The sequence below is a fragment of the Chiloscyllium punctatum genome, chromosome 46 (genome assembly GCF_047496795.1).
Source record: "Chiloscyllium punctatum isolate Juve2018m chromosome 46, sChiPun1.3, whole genome shotgun sequence".
Classification (NCBI taxonomy): Eukaryota; Metazoa; Chordata; class Chondrichthyes; order Orectolobiformes; family Hemiscylliidae; genus Chiloscyllium; species Chiloscyllium punctatum.
Genome location: NC_092784.1, coordinates 49,810,783 through 49,829,181, shown reverse-complemented (window position 1 = coordinate 49,829,181; position 18,399 = coordinate 49,810,783). Strand labels below are relative to the sequence as shown.

The 18,399-nt window shown below is 40.4% G+C and overlaps 1 protein-coding gene across 6 annotated transcripts in view; it reads right to left on the bottom strand.

The window, feature by feature from the left end:
* smarca4a (SWI/SNF related BAF chromatin remodeling complex subunit ATPase 4a) overlaps positions 1-18,399 on the bottom strand; it is a 106,919-nt gene that overhangs the window by 40,289 nt on the left and 48,231 nt on the right. For all 6 annotated transcript variants that reach the window (XR_011955570.1, XM_072564172.1, XM_072564176.1 and 3 more), the window contains exons 8-18: positions 12,748-12,921; positions 11,881-12,054; positions 11,365-11,532; positions 10,753-10,803; positions 9,226-9,356; positions 8,236-8,293; positions 7,723-7,782; positions 4,590-4,711; positions 4,260-4,410; positions 3,144-3,307; positions 89-155 (exon numbers count right to left, since the gene is read on the bottom strand). Coding sequence is in view for 5 of the 6 variants with exons in the window: in XM_072564172.1 (XP_072420273.1) it covers positions 89-155; positions 3,144-3,307; positions 4,260-4,410; positions 4,590-4,711; positions 7,723-7,782; positions 8,236-8,293; positions 9,226-9,356; positions 10,753-10,803; positions 11,365-11,532; positions 11,881-12,054; positions 12,748-12,921 (1,320 nt within the window). In the remaining variant the exon portion in view is untranslated. The remainder of the gene's footprint in view (positions 1-88; positions 156-3,143; positions 3,308-4,259; positions 4,411-4,589; positions 4,712-7,722; positions 7,783-8,235; positions 8,294-9,225; positions 9,357-10,752; positions 10,804-11,364; positions 11,533-11,880; positions 12,055-12,747; positions 12,922-18,399) is intronic.

The following is an 18,399-nucleotide window of genomic DNA, read 5'->3' as shown; positions in this document are numbered from 1 at the left end:
CCACATCAATATTGGCCGTGCAAATACAAAACAACCAAACAACATGCAGTGTGCAAAATAAGAGCATTAAGTCTGAAGATGGAAGTACCTTATATGAGATCCGTGATACTGATGGCGCCCACTTATCAAACTCATAGGCCCAGTTTGACAGCGTTCTGTAAATACAATTACTAAAATGAGTGCTAATACACGGAAACTACTGGCTTCTTATTGTACTGAGTGATGGCTACAATTACGGGCTGGAATCTCATTATGAGTATCAAGTTGGGCTATAATAACAAAATCTAAAAGCTTTATATTAGATTCAGACAAGCTTGGAGATCAAATTACAGTCTCCAAATCTCTCCTTTCTATCAAGTTGGATACCAAAATTGTTTTTCTCCACATTTGGTACATTTTTAAAAGTTGCATTCCTTTTCCACCACCGCTTTCTTGGCTCTATTTGTCTGAGATGGTGACTTCAAGCTCACTCCTCTCCTGTAGCAGAGCTTCATCAGAGTCTGTTCCCTTTCTCCCAGCAAAGTTACTGCAAGAGCCCACTCCTCTCCTCCAGTAGGGCTCCATCAGAGCACCATCAGAACCTGTTCTTTTCCTTGTGCAGAGCTCCACCAGAGCCTGTTCCGCTCATCCAGCAAAGCCTAATCATCTCCCACAGCGGAGCTCTATCAGAGTCTGTTACTCTCTTCCAGCAGAGCTATTCCAAAATAAGCAGGTACAGGAAACGCATATCTATAGAAACTATGATGACTTCATAGTTTTACACTTTTACATTAAATGTGTTCCTTTTAAAGAACTATCATTATTGTAATGTAGGAAATTCTGTAGCCAATCTTGTTTATAGCAAGTTCCCACAAACAGTAATGAGATAATGATTGGAAAATCTATTTTCCATGAGTCGTGTTCACCTGAGAGGGAAGACTGGAGCTTAATTTAACAGCGATGAATGGTCCAAACTTCATATCTAGGCAGTGCAGAGTTAGCATGCACAAAGTGGAAGTGACGTCATTTGGAAGTTACAGAATTTTGTAATAACTGCAAATGGTTCAAACCTCAAGAAGGTTCTGCAGTGAGCTGGATAACTAATTTTAATATTCAGCAAGGAGGAAACGCAAGCGCTAAAAGGGAACAAAACAGCATGAGGGATCAACTGATGCTGTGGACTGTGCAATGTGAAGAGTTGGGAGGGAGTGTGAGAGGAAGCAGCCAAGGCAGCAAAATTATTCTGATAACAGCAAAATACTGTGGATGCTGGAAATTTGAAATGAAAACAGAAAATGCTGGCAGAATCTGTGGGGAGAGAAGCAGTTAGCATTTTGATTTGATGTGACTCTTCTTCAAGACAAATCATTCTGTCATTAGGAAGTATAAGTAGAGGCCATAAAGTAAGGCTCTATTCACAAAACCATGTCAGCTATTGCTTCCTTCAACCAATGGGTAACTAATAAGTGTGCAACTATGACAAAAAAAAGATGCTGAGAAGCAGCAGCTGAAGCAAAATGTGAAATAAAGGAGGGTCAGGCTGTGCACATACTCACACCACTACGCATGGAACATGATGACAACAGTGGTGCATGTTTGGATGCATCCTAAAGCATGTCACGGACAGTTGACATCACTGGCCCTGTCTGCACATGCAAGAAGTACCAGCAGCTATTTTGTTGGTCATTTGACATCGGCAGTGTTTGCTGATACTCACAACTGCACTTGCACGCTCATCTGGAAACACGCATGCGCACAGATGCAGACTCTCTACGTCGTTAAGTAGAATTCCAATGACATCATATGCAAAGGCATGCACAGAAAACAAGTATATTGAACTGGATTCAATAGGGGGGAATCAAGGGACGTTGGGGATGGCAGCAGCAGGTAGGATATGGAGGGGGAACCATGGGAAGATTTGACCGAGGAGGTCAGGGATGGTGGGGTTTGCTACTGCTCTCCCCTCACACTGCACTACCCTCCAACCCCACTCACCCCATTCAGTTGGAATACACCCTATCCCATTCATAACCTCATCCCGCTCCCCCCCCCCAACTCTCCCCTGTTCACAGCCACATTCCTACCCCTCCCCCTTTCACAACCACACCAAGTTTAAAAATGAAACGGGTTAGCTGCATAAGCACGAATTTAAGCAATGCACAGCATGCAGACATTTTGTGTCAATAGATAAGGCCTTATAAAAAAGACACAGTGACCTCTCACAGGAACAGAATCAACAAGGGGTAACAACATGCTTGAATCATATGTTAACTAATATGGAACTTGAGCAGTAACTGCTTACTGAAATTAACAAGAATAAAAACGGTGACAGCAAGCAATTAAAATTTATACAGCACTTGAAACTTCTGAAAGAGATTCATAGCCAATTAACTACTTTTTTGTATGCAAACACAGCAGCCTTTTCGTACATGCAGGAATATTATTGGTGATGGTTGACGGAGGCATGTTGCTCAGGATATTGGGAGTGCTCCTCTGCTCTGCACCAGTGGAACATATGGAGCCTCAGTTTAGCATTTATGCTACGAGTGAAAGAGGAAAAGGATTTCATGGTTTTGGTTTGAAAAAAATGTCGATGATCAAAAGATGAAATAGTACTCTTACCCCCTCCAACTCTAGTAATGCATTTATTGTTTTTTGTTCATTTATTGACAGTTTATGGATGTTGCTGGTTAGGCTAACATTTATTGTTCATCCCAATTGTCCTTGAGAAGTGGTGATGAACTGCTGAAGCCCATGTAGTGTAGACTGAGCTCACTGGGAAATTCTAACCTATTCTGCCTGTTGGGAAAACGGTTGAGAGCCTGGTGAAATGTTTACTTCGCACCCCTCTAACTTTATCTGAATTAAAATCAATATTATGACGAGGTGTAAACTCAGCATTTCAGCACATCTTGTAGATTTCACCCCCAGAGAGCTAAGTCAAAATTATCTCCCCCATCCCAATAGCATTTAGGAGAACAGTGGAATCCTTTTCCGCTGAAGTTCTGAACAGAAGTGATAAACTGATGCATCATCAGTTCCAAAGGTGTAAGATGATGTAAAATAATTCTTTGAATGGGAGCAGGGAGTACTTTCCTGGCATCCTGGCCAACATTGCTTTCTCAGCCCCTGGTAGGTAGAGATAAGAACAGCTTTCTCCTTACGATAGAGGTACTATGATCAGGAAAGGTCCATTGATGCGCTTATGCTCCATGAGGTAAGTGATGAGTGCGATCGTCTGAATGGTCTTTCCCAAGCCCATCTCATCAGCAAGGATTCCATTCAGGTTGTTATTGTACAGCGAAACAAGCCATTCCAGACCTTTGACCTGCATGGAATTGCATAAAATTTACAAAGAAGATATAGTACAGAAACAGACCATTGGGATCCATGCTGGTATTTATTTTTCTTCCGCTCCTCTTCACTTCATTCTATCACAAATTCAACTTCTCCATGTACTAACTTAGCTTCCTGCTAAACATATTTCTACTCTCTGCCTCAACTATATTCTGAGATAAGAAGTTCACATTTTCATAACTTTCCTGAACTCCCTATTGGTTTTCTTAGTGACTATATTTATATATCCTACTTTTGGTTTTTCCAACAAACAGATTTTTTTTCCAACCTAGCAAACCATCAAGATTTCGATCAGGTTATTTTCTGCACAATCTTTCCTGATAGCTATAATCTCTAAGTTTTGGTACAATAATTGCAGACTTTAAAGACAGGGTTGTTCTCAGAAGAACTGAGATGAGATAAGAAGATTTTTTTTTAATGCAGTGAATTGTTATGATTTGGAATGAGCTGACTGAAAAGGTACTAGAAGCAGATTCAACAGTAACTTTCAAAAGTGATTGGATATAAACACATGAAGGGGAAAAAGTTTGGTAGCATGAGAAAGAGATGGGGGTTTCAGCTTAGATAGCTCTTCTAAAGAACTAGAACATACTTTATGGACAAAATGATCTTAAGCTGGGAAGTGTTTCTTGATATGCCTTCTTCCATTTCTATGGCCACCTTGGAAAACTAGATCTTATTGCTGACTTTTGCATGAAAGTTAGACCACACACTGAAAGGGTAGTTACTTATTGTGACAGCCACCCTCTCCTCCTTTAAGGTTTATCTTTGTGGAAGGACCTGGTGTTTGTTCAGTGCATCCAGGAGCTGGCTATGTTTACATGATCAATCCAGTGCCCAAGAGCAGCTTGATGATCTTCCATGACTGTACTGACACTAAAGTCAAACACACCAATGGAACATGGCCTCTCACTGTCCTTTACCTGGTATTGTTTGAGTAAACCGTTCACAAGCAGCGTAGACTGAATATCGACCCTCTCCGTCACTGCATGAGCTACTGCATAATAGGACTGCAGACCATGTATACTAGATAGTGGTGCGCTGTACTCATCATCCACGTCCTGCTTAGCGTTCCTAAAAGATGTAATTAGTTCCAGTCACAACATGTGAATAAAGGAAATCTCTCCACTCATACTTATCAGCACACCAGATCTCTTTCCTCATTCTTCTCCAGATCAGCTTCCATCACATTCAGCAGCAGACTAATTCTTTCCCATGCCCCTGACCTCAACTCCCAATATTGCTGCACTTACTCTATGATTTGCCTTGCGTCCAGCTCAGACACTTCTTCACTGTCTGGATCCTGGATTTTCTTCTTCTCCTCCGGTGCAGGAGTCTGTGCTGGTGGGTTTGCCTGCTCCTCCTCTTCCTCTTCCTGAACAGAAAGCAGAAGAAATCAATAGATCATGATGTTTCCTTCACTCAGGCACTTGAATCACCCAAGCAGTGACCCTCACGCAAAACATGAGGCCCGTTTCCACTCGGGCAGCTTATTTTATTATTTATTAATTCTTGGAATGGGAATGTAATTGGCGGGGCCAGCATTTATTGCCCATTTCTAGTTACACTATGAAGGCATGGTAGGCCTGCTTCCTGAACCGCAGGTGCATTGCCAGTGCTCTTGAGGAGGGAGTTCCAGGAATTTGATCGATTGATGATGTTGAAGTGGTGATATGTTTCTCAGCTGGGATGGTGTGTGACTTGTAGGGGAAAATTCACAGAAGCACGGAGGTAGTAAATTCGCACTCTACTTACCCTGGTGTCTTGCAAAAGGGGTAGGAGGTCATCTACGTAGCAAGTTCCTACAGCAAGCTCCGGATGAATTTCCATTTTAAGTTACATTTGTGACTACAAATAACAGTAGGAAAGATATGGGGAAATGCTATTCTTTAAACCAACCCAGGACCCTCCTCCAGTCACCCATCTTGGGCAATGGCTGAATGTGAATATTTGTCCAGAATTGATCCACTGCTGTCCTCATAGTTGAGTAAGATGCCATCCCTTCCTCCCCAAAGTCACAGGTGATGAATAGCTACTTTACTGAGGTACTTCAATGAAGAGAGACTGCAATATGAAATACTATCATTTCAAACTTCTAGTTTATCATCTTCAAATTCTGAGAAAAATTTGAATGACAGAATCACACAGCACAGAGGGTGGTCATTTGGCCCATAATGCCTATGCCAGCTCTTTGAAAGAACTACCTAAGTTTCCTACTTCCTAGCTCTTTCCTTTAACCAAGTCAATTTTCTTCTTGTCAGTTATTTATCAAATTCCCTTTTGAAAGTTAACTTTTGAAGCTGCTTCCACCAGCTTTTAAGGAAACACACTCCAGACTGCTAAAAAAATCTAAAAACCAGGATTAGTACAGTCCTGTTTTACCATTTTCAATTCTTGGGACTGGAATTGGTAGGATGCACAGCAAGCATGTTAACTGGCCAGTGAGTTGCAAGGTGAGATAACTTGTAGATTCCCTCATCACAATCCATAGCAGCCATCAATTAACTATGATCTTCCAGGAGTGACGCAACTGCCAACAGAAGAGATGCCTGCAAGGAGTGCCACACACGTGCTAACCCACTAGGCATAGAAAAAGACAGAGATAGTGCACGAGGTGCCAAGCCATGACAGTAGTTTTAGGGCACTTGTTAAGACAAACAGCCAACTGCTGCTGTCAAAGAGTCGATCAATTCTTAAATAATGCTCCTGATTTTATGATTAGATAATTATCAATGTATCATAGGCAAGGGAAGGTCATTACTCCATTTGCCTGCCCAAACACATTACCTTCAGTTGTTGAAATACTTCCATAACATTTACAGAAAAAGGCCATTTGAAGGAAGGGATTGGGAGGTCGTGAGAGAGGAGTGAGGTCAAAATTGCCAATCTTCAGGAATCCATTTGGTGTAAGCTGTACAAATCTACCAAGTGAAGAGCAGGGAGAACGCAGATGCAATAGAGGAGAAAATGGGAGGGGACGGGGGGAAAATCAGGATAGAACAAGTGAGCTCCTCATGTGGAGCATTTCATTTTTGAAAATGCCACAGGGAGAATTCACCAGATGCTATTTTAAACAAACATTAAGTAAGGAGAGGTTCAGGCAACCAAAACTTTCTTATTCCAAACATGAATAGTAGTAAGTGTGAGCTCCCTCTCCTCTAACTCAATCCCATGGCTGTTGGGTATTCCTGTTACTGTGCCAGATAATTTATTTTCCCATCTCAGCTATCCAGTTTTACTAGTTTCCCAACAAATTCACAAAAAACTGTAGCAGTCAGCATGCTCTTGTCCTAGCAGTCTGGGCAATGAGTGTACTCAGGTCCTGGAGGTGAAACTTTGGGGTCTATTCCTCTGCCATTTCACTTTCCCTCCTACCTCAGTCGAGTTGGTGCTGGCATGCTCAGTAATATAAGTTAGTACATTTGAAGATTCCTGATTAATTTATAATAAAAGGCATATTGCTGGAAAGATACTTGTTTTTCAGCCTGTTACACTGGCTTTCCATCTGCCCTCTCCCCTTTCACCTGATGTAACACCTATATGTGGCTAGGCGGCAAGTTGACCTGCTTCGAAGTCTCTTCAAGCCTTGTTGCCAGATATCACTAGGAGACACATACAAGTGTGGCAAGAGGTCATGTATCAGGGATTTTGCACCCAATACTCCATTAACACAGATTTGTGTGTGTGTGTGGGGGGGGTAGGTGGTGAGTTCAGTCCCTTGCCTCACCACTCCATGTTCTAATGCAGTTTCATTACACTAATAATGTTTGGAAGCTGCAGAAAGTCAGCAGAAGGTGAATACTTGGTGAGGAACAGAAACAAATTTCAATTCAGAATAAGATTGTCCAATTTTAGACATTAACTGTTTGGAGTTCATGGCTGCAGCAGTGGACAAGTCTCAGTTAAAGCAGTTGACTTTTCCAGCTCAGATGATGATACTGCCACGTGGACCATGGCTTCTTAAATTCCATTTACAGGTCTCAAATAACTGTTTCAGTTATAGAGCAGTAAAATTCATCTCTGTGGGTCTGGATTGGGGGGAGATGATCGGCCAGTTCTCCTGCCAGAAGACCAGGATGGACACTGGGTGAGGATACATCATGCCTATGAAAGTTTAAAATCTGCGCAGGTTATTAGATATGTGGAGGGCACCAGAAATGATATTTGCTTTGTCTCTCTGTCCTTGCCTCAAATAATTGTCATCTTGGTGTTGTATCAGAGATGCTTGATGAGTGAGCAAACTGCAAGATTCAATGCCTTCAGGAATCCGTAAAATGGACGGAATACTAAAGGACTTGGTTGGGGTCATGACCCCTCCCAATGCACGGCAATTCACAAGCTACGTGAAGACTCACGGAACCCTTACACTTGTTCTAAAATGCTTACCAGCAGTCCCGAACGAGACCTGTCCTCCGACATGATTAGCAGCCTCCAGTCTGTCGTATCCTGACGTGATTTTAAAGACAGTTCATGAAAAAAAATAAAAGCACTGCATCCAAAAAGAAAATCAACAGTTTGCAGTCGCCCGGCTCCAGCGAGCAACTTTTCCAAACAGTTCTCTCCCCATTTTGTCTGCTGGATCATTTTAAAGACAGAGACTGCAGAGAACACTTTAAAATGCCACCAAGACAAAAAGGATAAAGCACTGAGTAAATACAAGGGAGTGAGGCCTGATGAGATTATTGCTACTTCTTTTAGGACTATGCAGCTTAAATCATAGTAGATTTTATAATATGCAAAGAAAATGTAAAAGGACTGGAAGAGTAAATCTGAGCTGGGCGTCTGGGAACGACTCCCATTATAATACTCTCAATGTCGTTCTGCATGGCTCCACCAAATCCATATTATAACAAGGGTTCCTGCTCAGTAGACAGGTTGCATTTTCTTTTTCACTCTCACCTCTTCCTCTTCCTCAGAGCCGCTGTCTTCACTGTCAGAACGCGGAGCCACTTCGTAGCTGTTCAGAAGAAATGACAAAGACATTAGATGGAGAACCTGGAAGAACTGTAAAGGCAATGGGCCTCCCACGTTTGGAGAGGTTTGGAGTGGGGGGCAACCTCACTCATGCTTCCACTAACCCTACTCTTATTTCATATAAGCATTGAGGCGTAAGGAATTGTACCTGATTTTATTTCCTCACCCTGGTCCAGGGATGCTAAATCTACCTGAAGGTTCCACTAACTGAGATCAGTTCACAGGACACAGGGCTGGGATTCAGCTTCACTCTATCAGGTCACCAGATATTGCACTTTAACCCAATAATTTAATCGAGTTATCCCAGAAGCCACATACACCTCAGGAATCCAAAGGATTTCTAAGTTTATCTGTGCATGTAAATCTGGCATTCCTCCAGAGTTCATTTTTGCGATCAACAGGTAGCACTCTAACATCCAAGTCAGAGTTGTGGATCGAGTACATAAATCTAGACTGACACTTACTGATGGAATGCAGTACTGTCAAAGTTGCCTTTTTTTGTGGGACATTAAATAGAATCCTGATTTGTCCACACAATTATCCGCAAATTCCATGGCAGTGACATTTGCCCCAGTTTATTGGGTCAACATTTAATCCCTTAACCAACACCACAAAAATAGAAAATCTGGTCATTATCATATTGTTGTTTGTGGAATTTTGCTGTGTGCAAAATGCCTGTTGCATTTCCTATGTTACATTACTGATTACACTTCAGTTTTTGGCACTGTAATTGACAGTAGGTCTGAATGAATATGGAGAGCAGGGCTCATCATTAGCAGGATCAATCCAGTGGAAGACAGAAGTCCACATCAGTCATGTAGTAGTATACTCCCAGAAGATTGGTGAAGTTATGCAGTAAAGAAAATGTTATGAGATTCTCCAGCCACTTGAGGAGGTTCAGTGTGGTCTACTTACCCGGGATTCATTTCCAACCAGGTGTCCAGCTGCCCAGCCTTTGGTGCCTCAGCTCCAGTCAGAATCCGTCCACTTTCCACATGAATCACCTTCACTGGTAAGTCGCTCATCTGGCTAGTCTCATCCAAGAGCTAGAGTTGGAGAATAATTTTCAATCATTAAACCACCATCCTCCTGCCCTTAGGGTATGTTTAATCAGGCTACTGATCAAACTGGCTGATTTACCCATTTGTTTCTTATATTGTGGGTCTAATTTATTTAATATTATCATTTCTTTGGGACAAAAGGAGGCCATTCATCCCCTCAAGACTGTTCCACCATTCAAATGAAGCATGGATGAACTGCATCTTAATGCTATTTTTCCACCTTGCTTCCATAACCCTTGTGATATAAGGTGTGTGATTTATACAAATTAATATAATTTTTTTCCGAGTTTGAATTTTAAATAATTGGCATATGGGATATTGGTTTATATTTTGTGAAAGGGTTTAAAAATTAACCGTGCCTGTTTTTCTAGAACCATGACTTCTAAAACCTCTATGTACCTCCTGGAATGGTAATGAAAGTTTGTGGAGGATTACGACAGGTGAAAGAAAACATTTAAAATGTTTAGAATAATCAAAGATTAATTTTAACTTAGAGACTTAATTTTAGAAATTATTTTAGCTAATATTAACTAATTAATTCATTTTAGCTTCACAACGGAGAAGAAGCAATTAAGTCAAACTTACAGATTTGATAAGGAAGGAATGTTCTGGATTTTTGAATAATTAAAGTAATGGTGTTTGGGAGTTGATGGGATTTTGTTTGCTGTAGGTTTCTAAATCCTTCAAATTCATGTTATGTAGTTAATTTGCTTTGCTTTCGCTTTTTATCTATTTTTGTTGTGTTCATAATAACCTTCAGTTTTATTCTTAAAATCAACTATGCGGTCTTGCTAATGTTTCAGTGAAAGACTGCCATTTAAATTGAGAAAAAAAAAGACCGATCAAGCGACATTTCATTCTGGGATGTGTCTTGTATAGTAGCAACATCAAAATAGATTATAGTACACTTGCTTATTGAACATCTATCAATCTGAATTTTGATACTTTCAATTAAGAGTCACTCCCACAGTCTAAACAATATATTCTTTTAAGAAGGTGGAGTTCCAGATTTCCACCAAAGTTTCTGCATTGAAAGTCTTCATGACTTCAATTCCAGGTTATGAGCCACTGAATTCCTTTAAATATTCAACTCCTCCCTGTTCTCAAGCAGTGACCGAAGTTTTGCTGAAGGGGACTTGTTTTGTTCCTTCAGAAGGTGCCATGAGACAAACACATGCAGTAAGACTATTTCCATATGTAGGAGTGACAGGTTCCCAATTTCTGAAGGACAATGAAGCTGTTGGCTTTATATTTTCATGTCAGTTTACATCTGAATTAACTAAATTCAATTTCACAACTCGCTACAAAAGATTTCAATGCCAATCTTTTAGTTGCTGGTCCAGCTTTATTATACAAGGTGACAAACTTTCCAATTACTCACCTCACCATCAGGGCCAACAGCAGAACCCAAACCGTCCACATTTTCCTGCTTCTGTAGGAGAAGAAGGGAGTATTATAAAGTGACATGGGGTAGGTGGGGATTGCAGTACAAGGGCACAGCAGGATCCATGTAACACAGTCATCATGACATTGGTCACCAGAATTGCAGCAGGGGTCACCAGAATCGTAGCAAGGGACTATATGTACACATCCTTGTGTTACAGTTGGCCTTGGGGGAGATGGGATAAAACTAACTATGGCTGTCACTTCCAACCAATACTGAGCAACCCTTCTGAAAAGGATATGGGTTGGAACAGAAGGGTGAAACAAAGTGATCTTGGAATTAAATATTTATGCTACTATATTTTCATCAGACCTGAGGACTTTGAGAAAAATTGGCCTGTAATTTGTTCTCAATTAGATAATTCTATCCCAAGAAAGCATTTGCTTCAGGTTCCTCCTGCTTAGTTAATTGGTTATGGACACTGTCATGCCCAGCAGCAGTAAAGGGATGACATTCAAAAATTAATCACCACTCTCAGACTAGGAAGTGCAATTAGACTAGATACAACATCTCAGCCCTGTAGTCAGGGTTTCATGCTAAACTTCTGACCTTCTTCTTCTTTTTCTTCTTTTTCTCTTTCGCAGCCTGTGCTGCCTTGTGCTGTCGGACGAGTTCTGTCAGATTGGCAACGTATTCATCAGTTTGCTGCAGCAGATACGCCAGGCGTCGGTCCTTCTTCTGGTCAATCAGTTTTCGATAGCCTTCTTCATCTTCTGCCTGCAGGGAAAAAGAGAGATATCAACAAATGGCATTGACACACTCATGGGGAACACGGAACTGAACGCCATCATGTGTGGTATTCCAGCACCATCAAATATATTCCTATATTCATTGCACTGTCTTTTCTTCATACACTCTCTGGACAAAATAGACTGTGGTCTGGAGAGAAGGTGTCCACCACACCTGATACTGAGAGTGTTTGGGATCAAACTCAGAGATGGAGAACTAAATTTCACACATGAAAAATGGCTGTGTAGGCCATGTAAGGGAAGGCTGTGGAGCAACTTCCTCAAAGGATGGGCTGCATCAAGCTGGGGACACTGAATCAAATCAGCAGCAGCTCACCATCAGTCTCCTCATCCTCTCCTTCTCAATCCGTTCATTCTCCTTCTTTTGCTCACGCTCAGTGTTTGCATGGTACGTGGCCACTGCTTTTGTCAGTTTCTGCATCTTCCCAGAAACTGACCGATGATATTCCTTGAAGTCCTTTGCATGCTGCAGAATGCTATTGAGGTATTCCTGGAAGAAAGGAGGAAATGTGTAGTCAGTGAACTGAGGGTGTTTAGAAAAAAAAGCACAAATCTGAAAAAAAGTTTGAACATAGTCCTACCCCTTTCTGTCTCCATTTAGATTTTACCTTTCTCAGTCTAAAAGTGGCTCCTTGTCAGGCACCCTGATATTGCATTCCATTGAGGGCATATGTGCCAGAAAGTACTCAATTCAGAGACCAAATGATATTTGAACAATTTATTTTTGAGAACAATGAGAAAAGCTCCCATAACTCCCAAAAGAGGATCCCAGTAACATTGTTAATTTACCAGGATTTTAAAAATCTCTCTGCTGGTATTTTCTATCTACCGATGACAGAATTTTCAGTCTCTAGTGGCCTTTGTGCTGCTTTACCTCTATAATTTCCTCTAGCCCTTTATCTCTCCATGATCTCTGAAGTAATCAAATTCTGCTTTCTTATGCATTCCTGCTTTTCAATGTTCTACTAATGACTACTGTATTTTCAGTTACCAAAATTTAAAGCTCTGGAATTCTCTCCATACACCTCTCCATCCTTCTCTATGGCCTTCTTAAAACCCACCTCTTCGTCCAAGCCTTTGGGTCACTTATTTGTCTCAATGTCAAATTAAAGATGGTATGTAATTGCAAGTTGCTGTTGTGAGAGTGTATATGTGATATATTCAATCCCCTGGACATGGGTACCTGATGTTTTTGTCTGCGCTTTCGCTCTTGCTCAATCTTCTGCTGTTTCTCAAGTTTTTCAGTGATCCGTGCCTCGCGGAGTGACTGCCGCTTGCTGCGCTTATAAGCCTTTGCGTTCAGCGCTGTCTCGAGGGCTGTATCCCTCCTCATGCACACCACCACTTCCTGCCGAAGCTGAGTACAAAACAAAGGTCAGCTTGTCAAAAGCACATTAACAGGGACAAACATCCAGCATCGCAGCAGACTGTCATCAAGAAAAATTCTAGTAACAGTGGAAAACACATTTTCTTCACCAATATTTGCTTTGTCACAATAATCAATGGATAAAAGCATTGCCAACTGCCAATAGCTAATGGGTAATGTAAATGGGTAATCAGTAAAAGCACTTGTCTAAAATCGGTAAGTTGTACTATTTATTAATTTTAACATGTGGATCTCACATTCTATGGCATGAGTCAAGAAAATGGTACTGGAAAAGCACAGCAGGTCAGGCAGCATCCTGCTGTGCCTGACCTGCTGTGCTTTTCCAGTACTACACTCTCGACTCTCATCTCCAGCATCTGCAGACCTCACATTTTACTATTCTCTAGCATGAGTTCACTTTTAATCAACTTATTTCATATGGCTGTAGTACTCATAATACTGCTGAGGAGCAACTACAAACTTAGAATTGACACCTTGTTATGGAAGAATTAAACCAGAATTCACAGAATCTTAGATTTGTCAGTGCAGGTGGTGATTCAGCCCATTGAGTCTACAGTAGCTCTCTGAATGAGCAATTCATCTAGTACCATTCACCAGCAATCTTCACATTCTTCTTTTTCAGTTAAGAGACTAATTTCCTTTTGAATGCCTCAGTTCAACCTTACCCCCCCACACACTCAAGCTGTAGATTACAAATCTTAACCTCTCTAAATGAAAAAGATTTTCCTCATATCACTATTTCTTTTTTTATCAATTACTTTAAATCTCTGCCCTCTCATTTGCGATCTTTTCATGAGTAGGAACAGTTCATATACTCTGTCCAGACTTTTCATTATTTTAATAGCTCTATCTTATCTCCTCTCAACCTTTTCTTTTCAAAAGAAAACAGTCCCAAATTCTTCAAACTATCTGAAAACTAAACTGAATCTAAATGAAGTTCCACATTCCTGAAATCATTTTTGATTTTTTTCTGCATTTTTTCCGATGTCTTCATAATTCTTCTACCATATGAATTACATCTTCCTGGGTAACATCCTCTTTCATGGCAGAGACAGATGCAAGCCATTCATTTAATATCTTAGCTATTTCCCCACTTCCATGCACAGATATCTTTTTTATCCCTAATTAGCCTTACTCCTCCTTGTACTATTCATAAGAGTTTATAGAAGACTATAGGATTTTCTTTCATGTTAGCTGCCTGTTTCTTTTCAAAGAGTCTCTATGCTTCTTTTATTTTCTTTTTTCTTCCCCTCTGAGTCTTATGCATTCAGATGAAATGATAATGGTACTGGTCTAAAAATCTATAACCTAAGGCTAATGTTCTGGAGACATGACAAACAGTAAAACGTGAACTCAATTGAAATAAAAACTGGAATAAAAAGAGTCATTCTTGATGAAGGACTTATGCCCGAAACATTGATTCTCCTGCTCCTTGGATGCTTTTCCAGCACCACACTCTCGACTCTGATCTCCAGCTTCTGCAGTCCTTACTTTCTCCATAAAAAAATGCAAGCCTAGTTGTGAGTATGTAATCACTGCTGATTATTGTAAAAATCCATTTGGGTCACTAATATCCTTGAGGGTAGGAAATCTGTCATCCTTACATGGTCTTGCTGACATATGACCCACAGCATAACTTTTAAATGCCCTCTGAACAATTAGAGATGGAACTAATACTGATGTAAATCCCATGAACGAATTTTAAAAATCCAAAAATTAATCCTAGCTGTCCATTGTGTTAGTCACCTGGCATCTGTCAGGTGCACAAATTTCCTTCCTCATCTTGACCTCTATCTGTTTTGTCATCCAATGGATTTGTTTGCTCCACTTATCTCTTCATGGGACTATAGTTTGCCTGAACTCTCTCTTCTTTGAGGTAATCCAACAAAAAACAGCTACAAAATTTTCCTGCCAACCTTGATTCAAATGTATTCAGCCCAGCTTAATTCTTACACCATTGAAGCTGGCTTCTCCCCAGTTAATTATTCGTACTCTATCTTGTTCTTTGCCCTTTTCCACAGACAACCTAAACCTTATGATGCATTGATCACTGTCTCCTAAATGTTCTCTTACTGATGTTTAATCCACTTGGCCCACCTCATTCCCAGCTGAACAACAGTTCTTTCTCATTTGACTGGAGACCTACTGCTGTATACAAGCCTCCAAAACACAATCTAGAAACTCTTACACCTCACCACCCTTTACATGACTGTTTCAGTTTATTCTCAGATAACTAAAATGCCTCCATATAACTATAATTTAATTTTTGCATCTGTCTGTAATTTTCTTGCAAATTTGTTTCTCGACATCCTTTTCACTAGTTGTTGGCCTATGGACTACACTCAGCAATGGAATTGCAACTTGTGTTTCTTAGCTCAGCCAAGTAGATTCTGTCTTAGCCTGCACTGGGATATCCCTTCTCTCTTTCTCTCTCTCTCTCTCTCTCCAGCATAATTTGCTTTTCCAGCCTTCATTGTATAGGCCTCCAAGGTAGAGCACCAATGGTACCATCTGACTGCACTCCCCAGGTGAGCCATTATTCTCATCAGTACTTACAACTGAATATTGGTTTGATAATGGGATGAACTCAGGGGACTCCTGCACATCTGCCTCTTTTTACTTGTCTGTCTGGTGTTCATCCATTCCCTCTTTCCTTGCATATTCTTGAATGGAAGGGTGACCATGTCTATAAATATGCTACCCACAAAGCTCTCAATCTCATGGATAAAACACAATGATGACAGCTGGTGTAACTGATCAGAACACTGGAAATATCCTGGAATTCCCAAGTAGCATAAGAGTTTGGAGCAACCCTCCATCTGATATCTAATTACCTTGCAACTATCGATAAACCTAACTATTGCAATTAGCCGTTGCCAATTCTAATACATCTCACTACTATGAATAAACCTTACCACTACTGATAAATCCTGCTAATATTTAATCACCTTCAGTAATAAACCTTACTCTAATCTGCAAATTGCAGGGCCGTAATTTTAAATTCTGAAATGCTAGTGCCTATGAAGAAGGTTCACAATATTATCAAGTATGTTCTTACATTGATATAATAACGCAATGTAAAAATCTTCCTGATTATGTTACCAATACTCCCAACCAGCAAGACAATTACTATTTGTTTCTAACATAGTGGGAGTGGGTCATAGAATGTGTGGGATTAACCATATCTAGTGCAGATTAAACTAAAGAATTCTGAAAGAAATAAGATGAAGTTAATTCTAATTAGGAATTGAGGGTATGTTTTCCACCTACTAAAGATGAAAAAGTTGATAGCACATAGCTATCACACTTCAACTAAGCTAAATTAACCAGATCAAAAATGCAGGAGAGCCAATTCCAAGATTCAGTTTCCAGTAAAGACCCAACCTAATAAGCTGAACACAACAGCATGCCTAGTTTCTTGTTCATCATCCTTCTATAAGAGGAAAAGAAAATCCTAATATGAAATCATGATAACGGAGTAAACAAGGACTATCAATATTCCACTTTCATCATTTTTAATATCTGAGACCTTCAAGCACTAAAATGACTTTTAAAAAGGCCAAATATGGACCTAGAATGGCTGCTATGATCATCTGACTAAAACTGAGCCTAGCTTATGAAACCACCAATAAATAAGAATTAGTCAGTGCCAAAATTAAAATTGTTAATAAAGGGCACTGAAATTCTCATCTCTATTTCCTATTTTATTCACAACTTCCTGGAAGTTACACACTGAGATAAAAGGTTGTCTGCAGTGTATTCAGCTTCAAAAAACAATGAGCAGACTCAAAGCATATGAATGAACCTTTATCAACCCTGCTTCTGAGCAGCAGGGCAGAGACAAGGAAAATTGATTTGTAAACAAGAATCAGAAGACACTCTCTCTGCTTGTCTCTCCTCATCAAGCTAAAATGTCAGTACCAGTGCAAAGGCAACAACCATTCATTGAAAGCGCAGGACATCTGCAAACCTCAAAACTGCTGAGAAAACAGGACTTCTGAAAAGTTGTAACTCAGGTTTCACTCTCACAACAGAAGGACTTGTAGAATATCAAACTACAACTGTCTTTGTTTTGCTGTCTGTACTAGACCCCCTCTCCTGTTTTCTTTTTAAGGTATTACCTGTGTTTGTGCATGTGTTAGATGTTGTGTTTTCTTAATTATCTTGGGTTTAGTAGGTAATAAAGAACCACTCTCTTTCATTCAAGAAAATCTTGGAATTGGCTCTCCTGAATTTTTGATTTGGCTAATTTAGCTTAGTTGAAATGTGATAGCTATGTGCTAAAAAATAAATTAAAATATTTGTTGTGATCAATTGAGAGTGTTAAAAAGAGGAAACCAATCACCCCTCTTCACTTGGTTATGACAGAAACAAATTATGTCGCCTTTGAAATTTTTTTAATCGTGGGATGAGAGCATCACTGTGAAGCTCAGGATTATTTCTGAGCCTATTCCTAATTTTCTGATGAAGGGCCTATGCCTGAAACGTCGAATCTCCTGCTCCTCAGATGCTGCCTAGCCTGCTGTACTTTTCCAGTGCCACACTTTTCGACCCTATTCCTATTTATCTAGTAGAGGTGGTGGTGAGCTGTCTTCTGAAACTGCTGCAGTCCTTGGAATGTTGAGACACTCACAATCCTGTTAAGAAGGGAATTACCCAATGATAACGAAGGAACATTGATATAGTTCCAAGTCACAATCATATATTACTTGGAGGGGAACTTGTAGGGTGGTGTTCCCAAGTATCTGTTACCCTTGTCCTTCTCGGTGAAAGAGGTCTCAGGTTTGGAAGATGCTGTTGGAGAAGTCTTAGTAACTTACTGCAGTGCACCTTATAGGTGGTACACACTACTGCCATTGTGTGTTGGTGATGAAGAGAGTGAATGTTGATGGTGGATGAGGTGCCAATAAAATAATTGCTTTGTCCTGGTTGATATTGCTTTTCCTGATCATTACTGGAGCTGCACTCATCCAGGCAAGTGAATTCCATCACACCTGGTGTTTGCCTGGTGGACAGGCTTTGGGAAGATAGAGGTGAGTTATTCACTGCAGAATTCCTACCCTCTAACCTGCTTGTATCCACAGTATGATAATGCAGTTCAGTTTCTAGTCAATGTTGACACCTAGGATGTTGATAGTGGGGGGTTTCAGTTTTGGTAATGCCATTGAATGTCAAGGGGCGACAGTTAGATTCTTTCTTGTTGAAGATGATTACTGTCTGGCATTTGTGTGGTGAAACTGTTATTGGCACTTATTAGCCGAAGCCGAGATTTTGTCCTGGTCTTGCTGCATGTGGACTTGGGTTGCTTCTGTATCTGAGGATTCACAAGTGATGCCGAACATTGGTGATAATTACTTCTGACTTTATGATGGGTGAGAAGTTCATTGATGAAGCAGCTGAAGATGGTTATTGTGTTTGTTTAATATTTTTTAATGTGTAGCCAGTGAG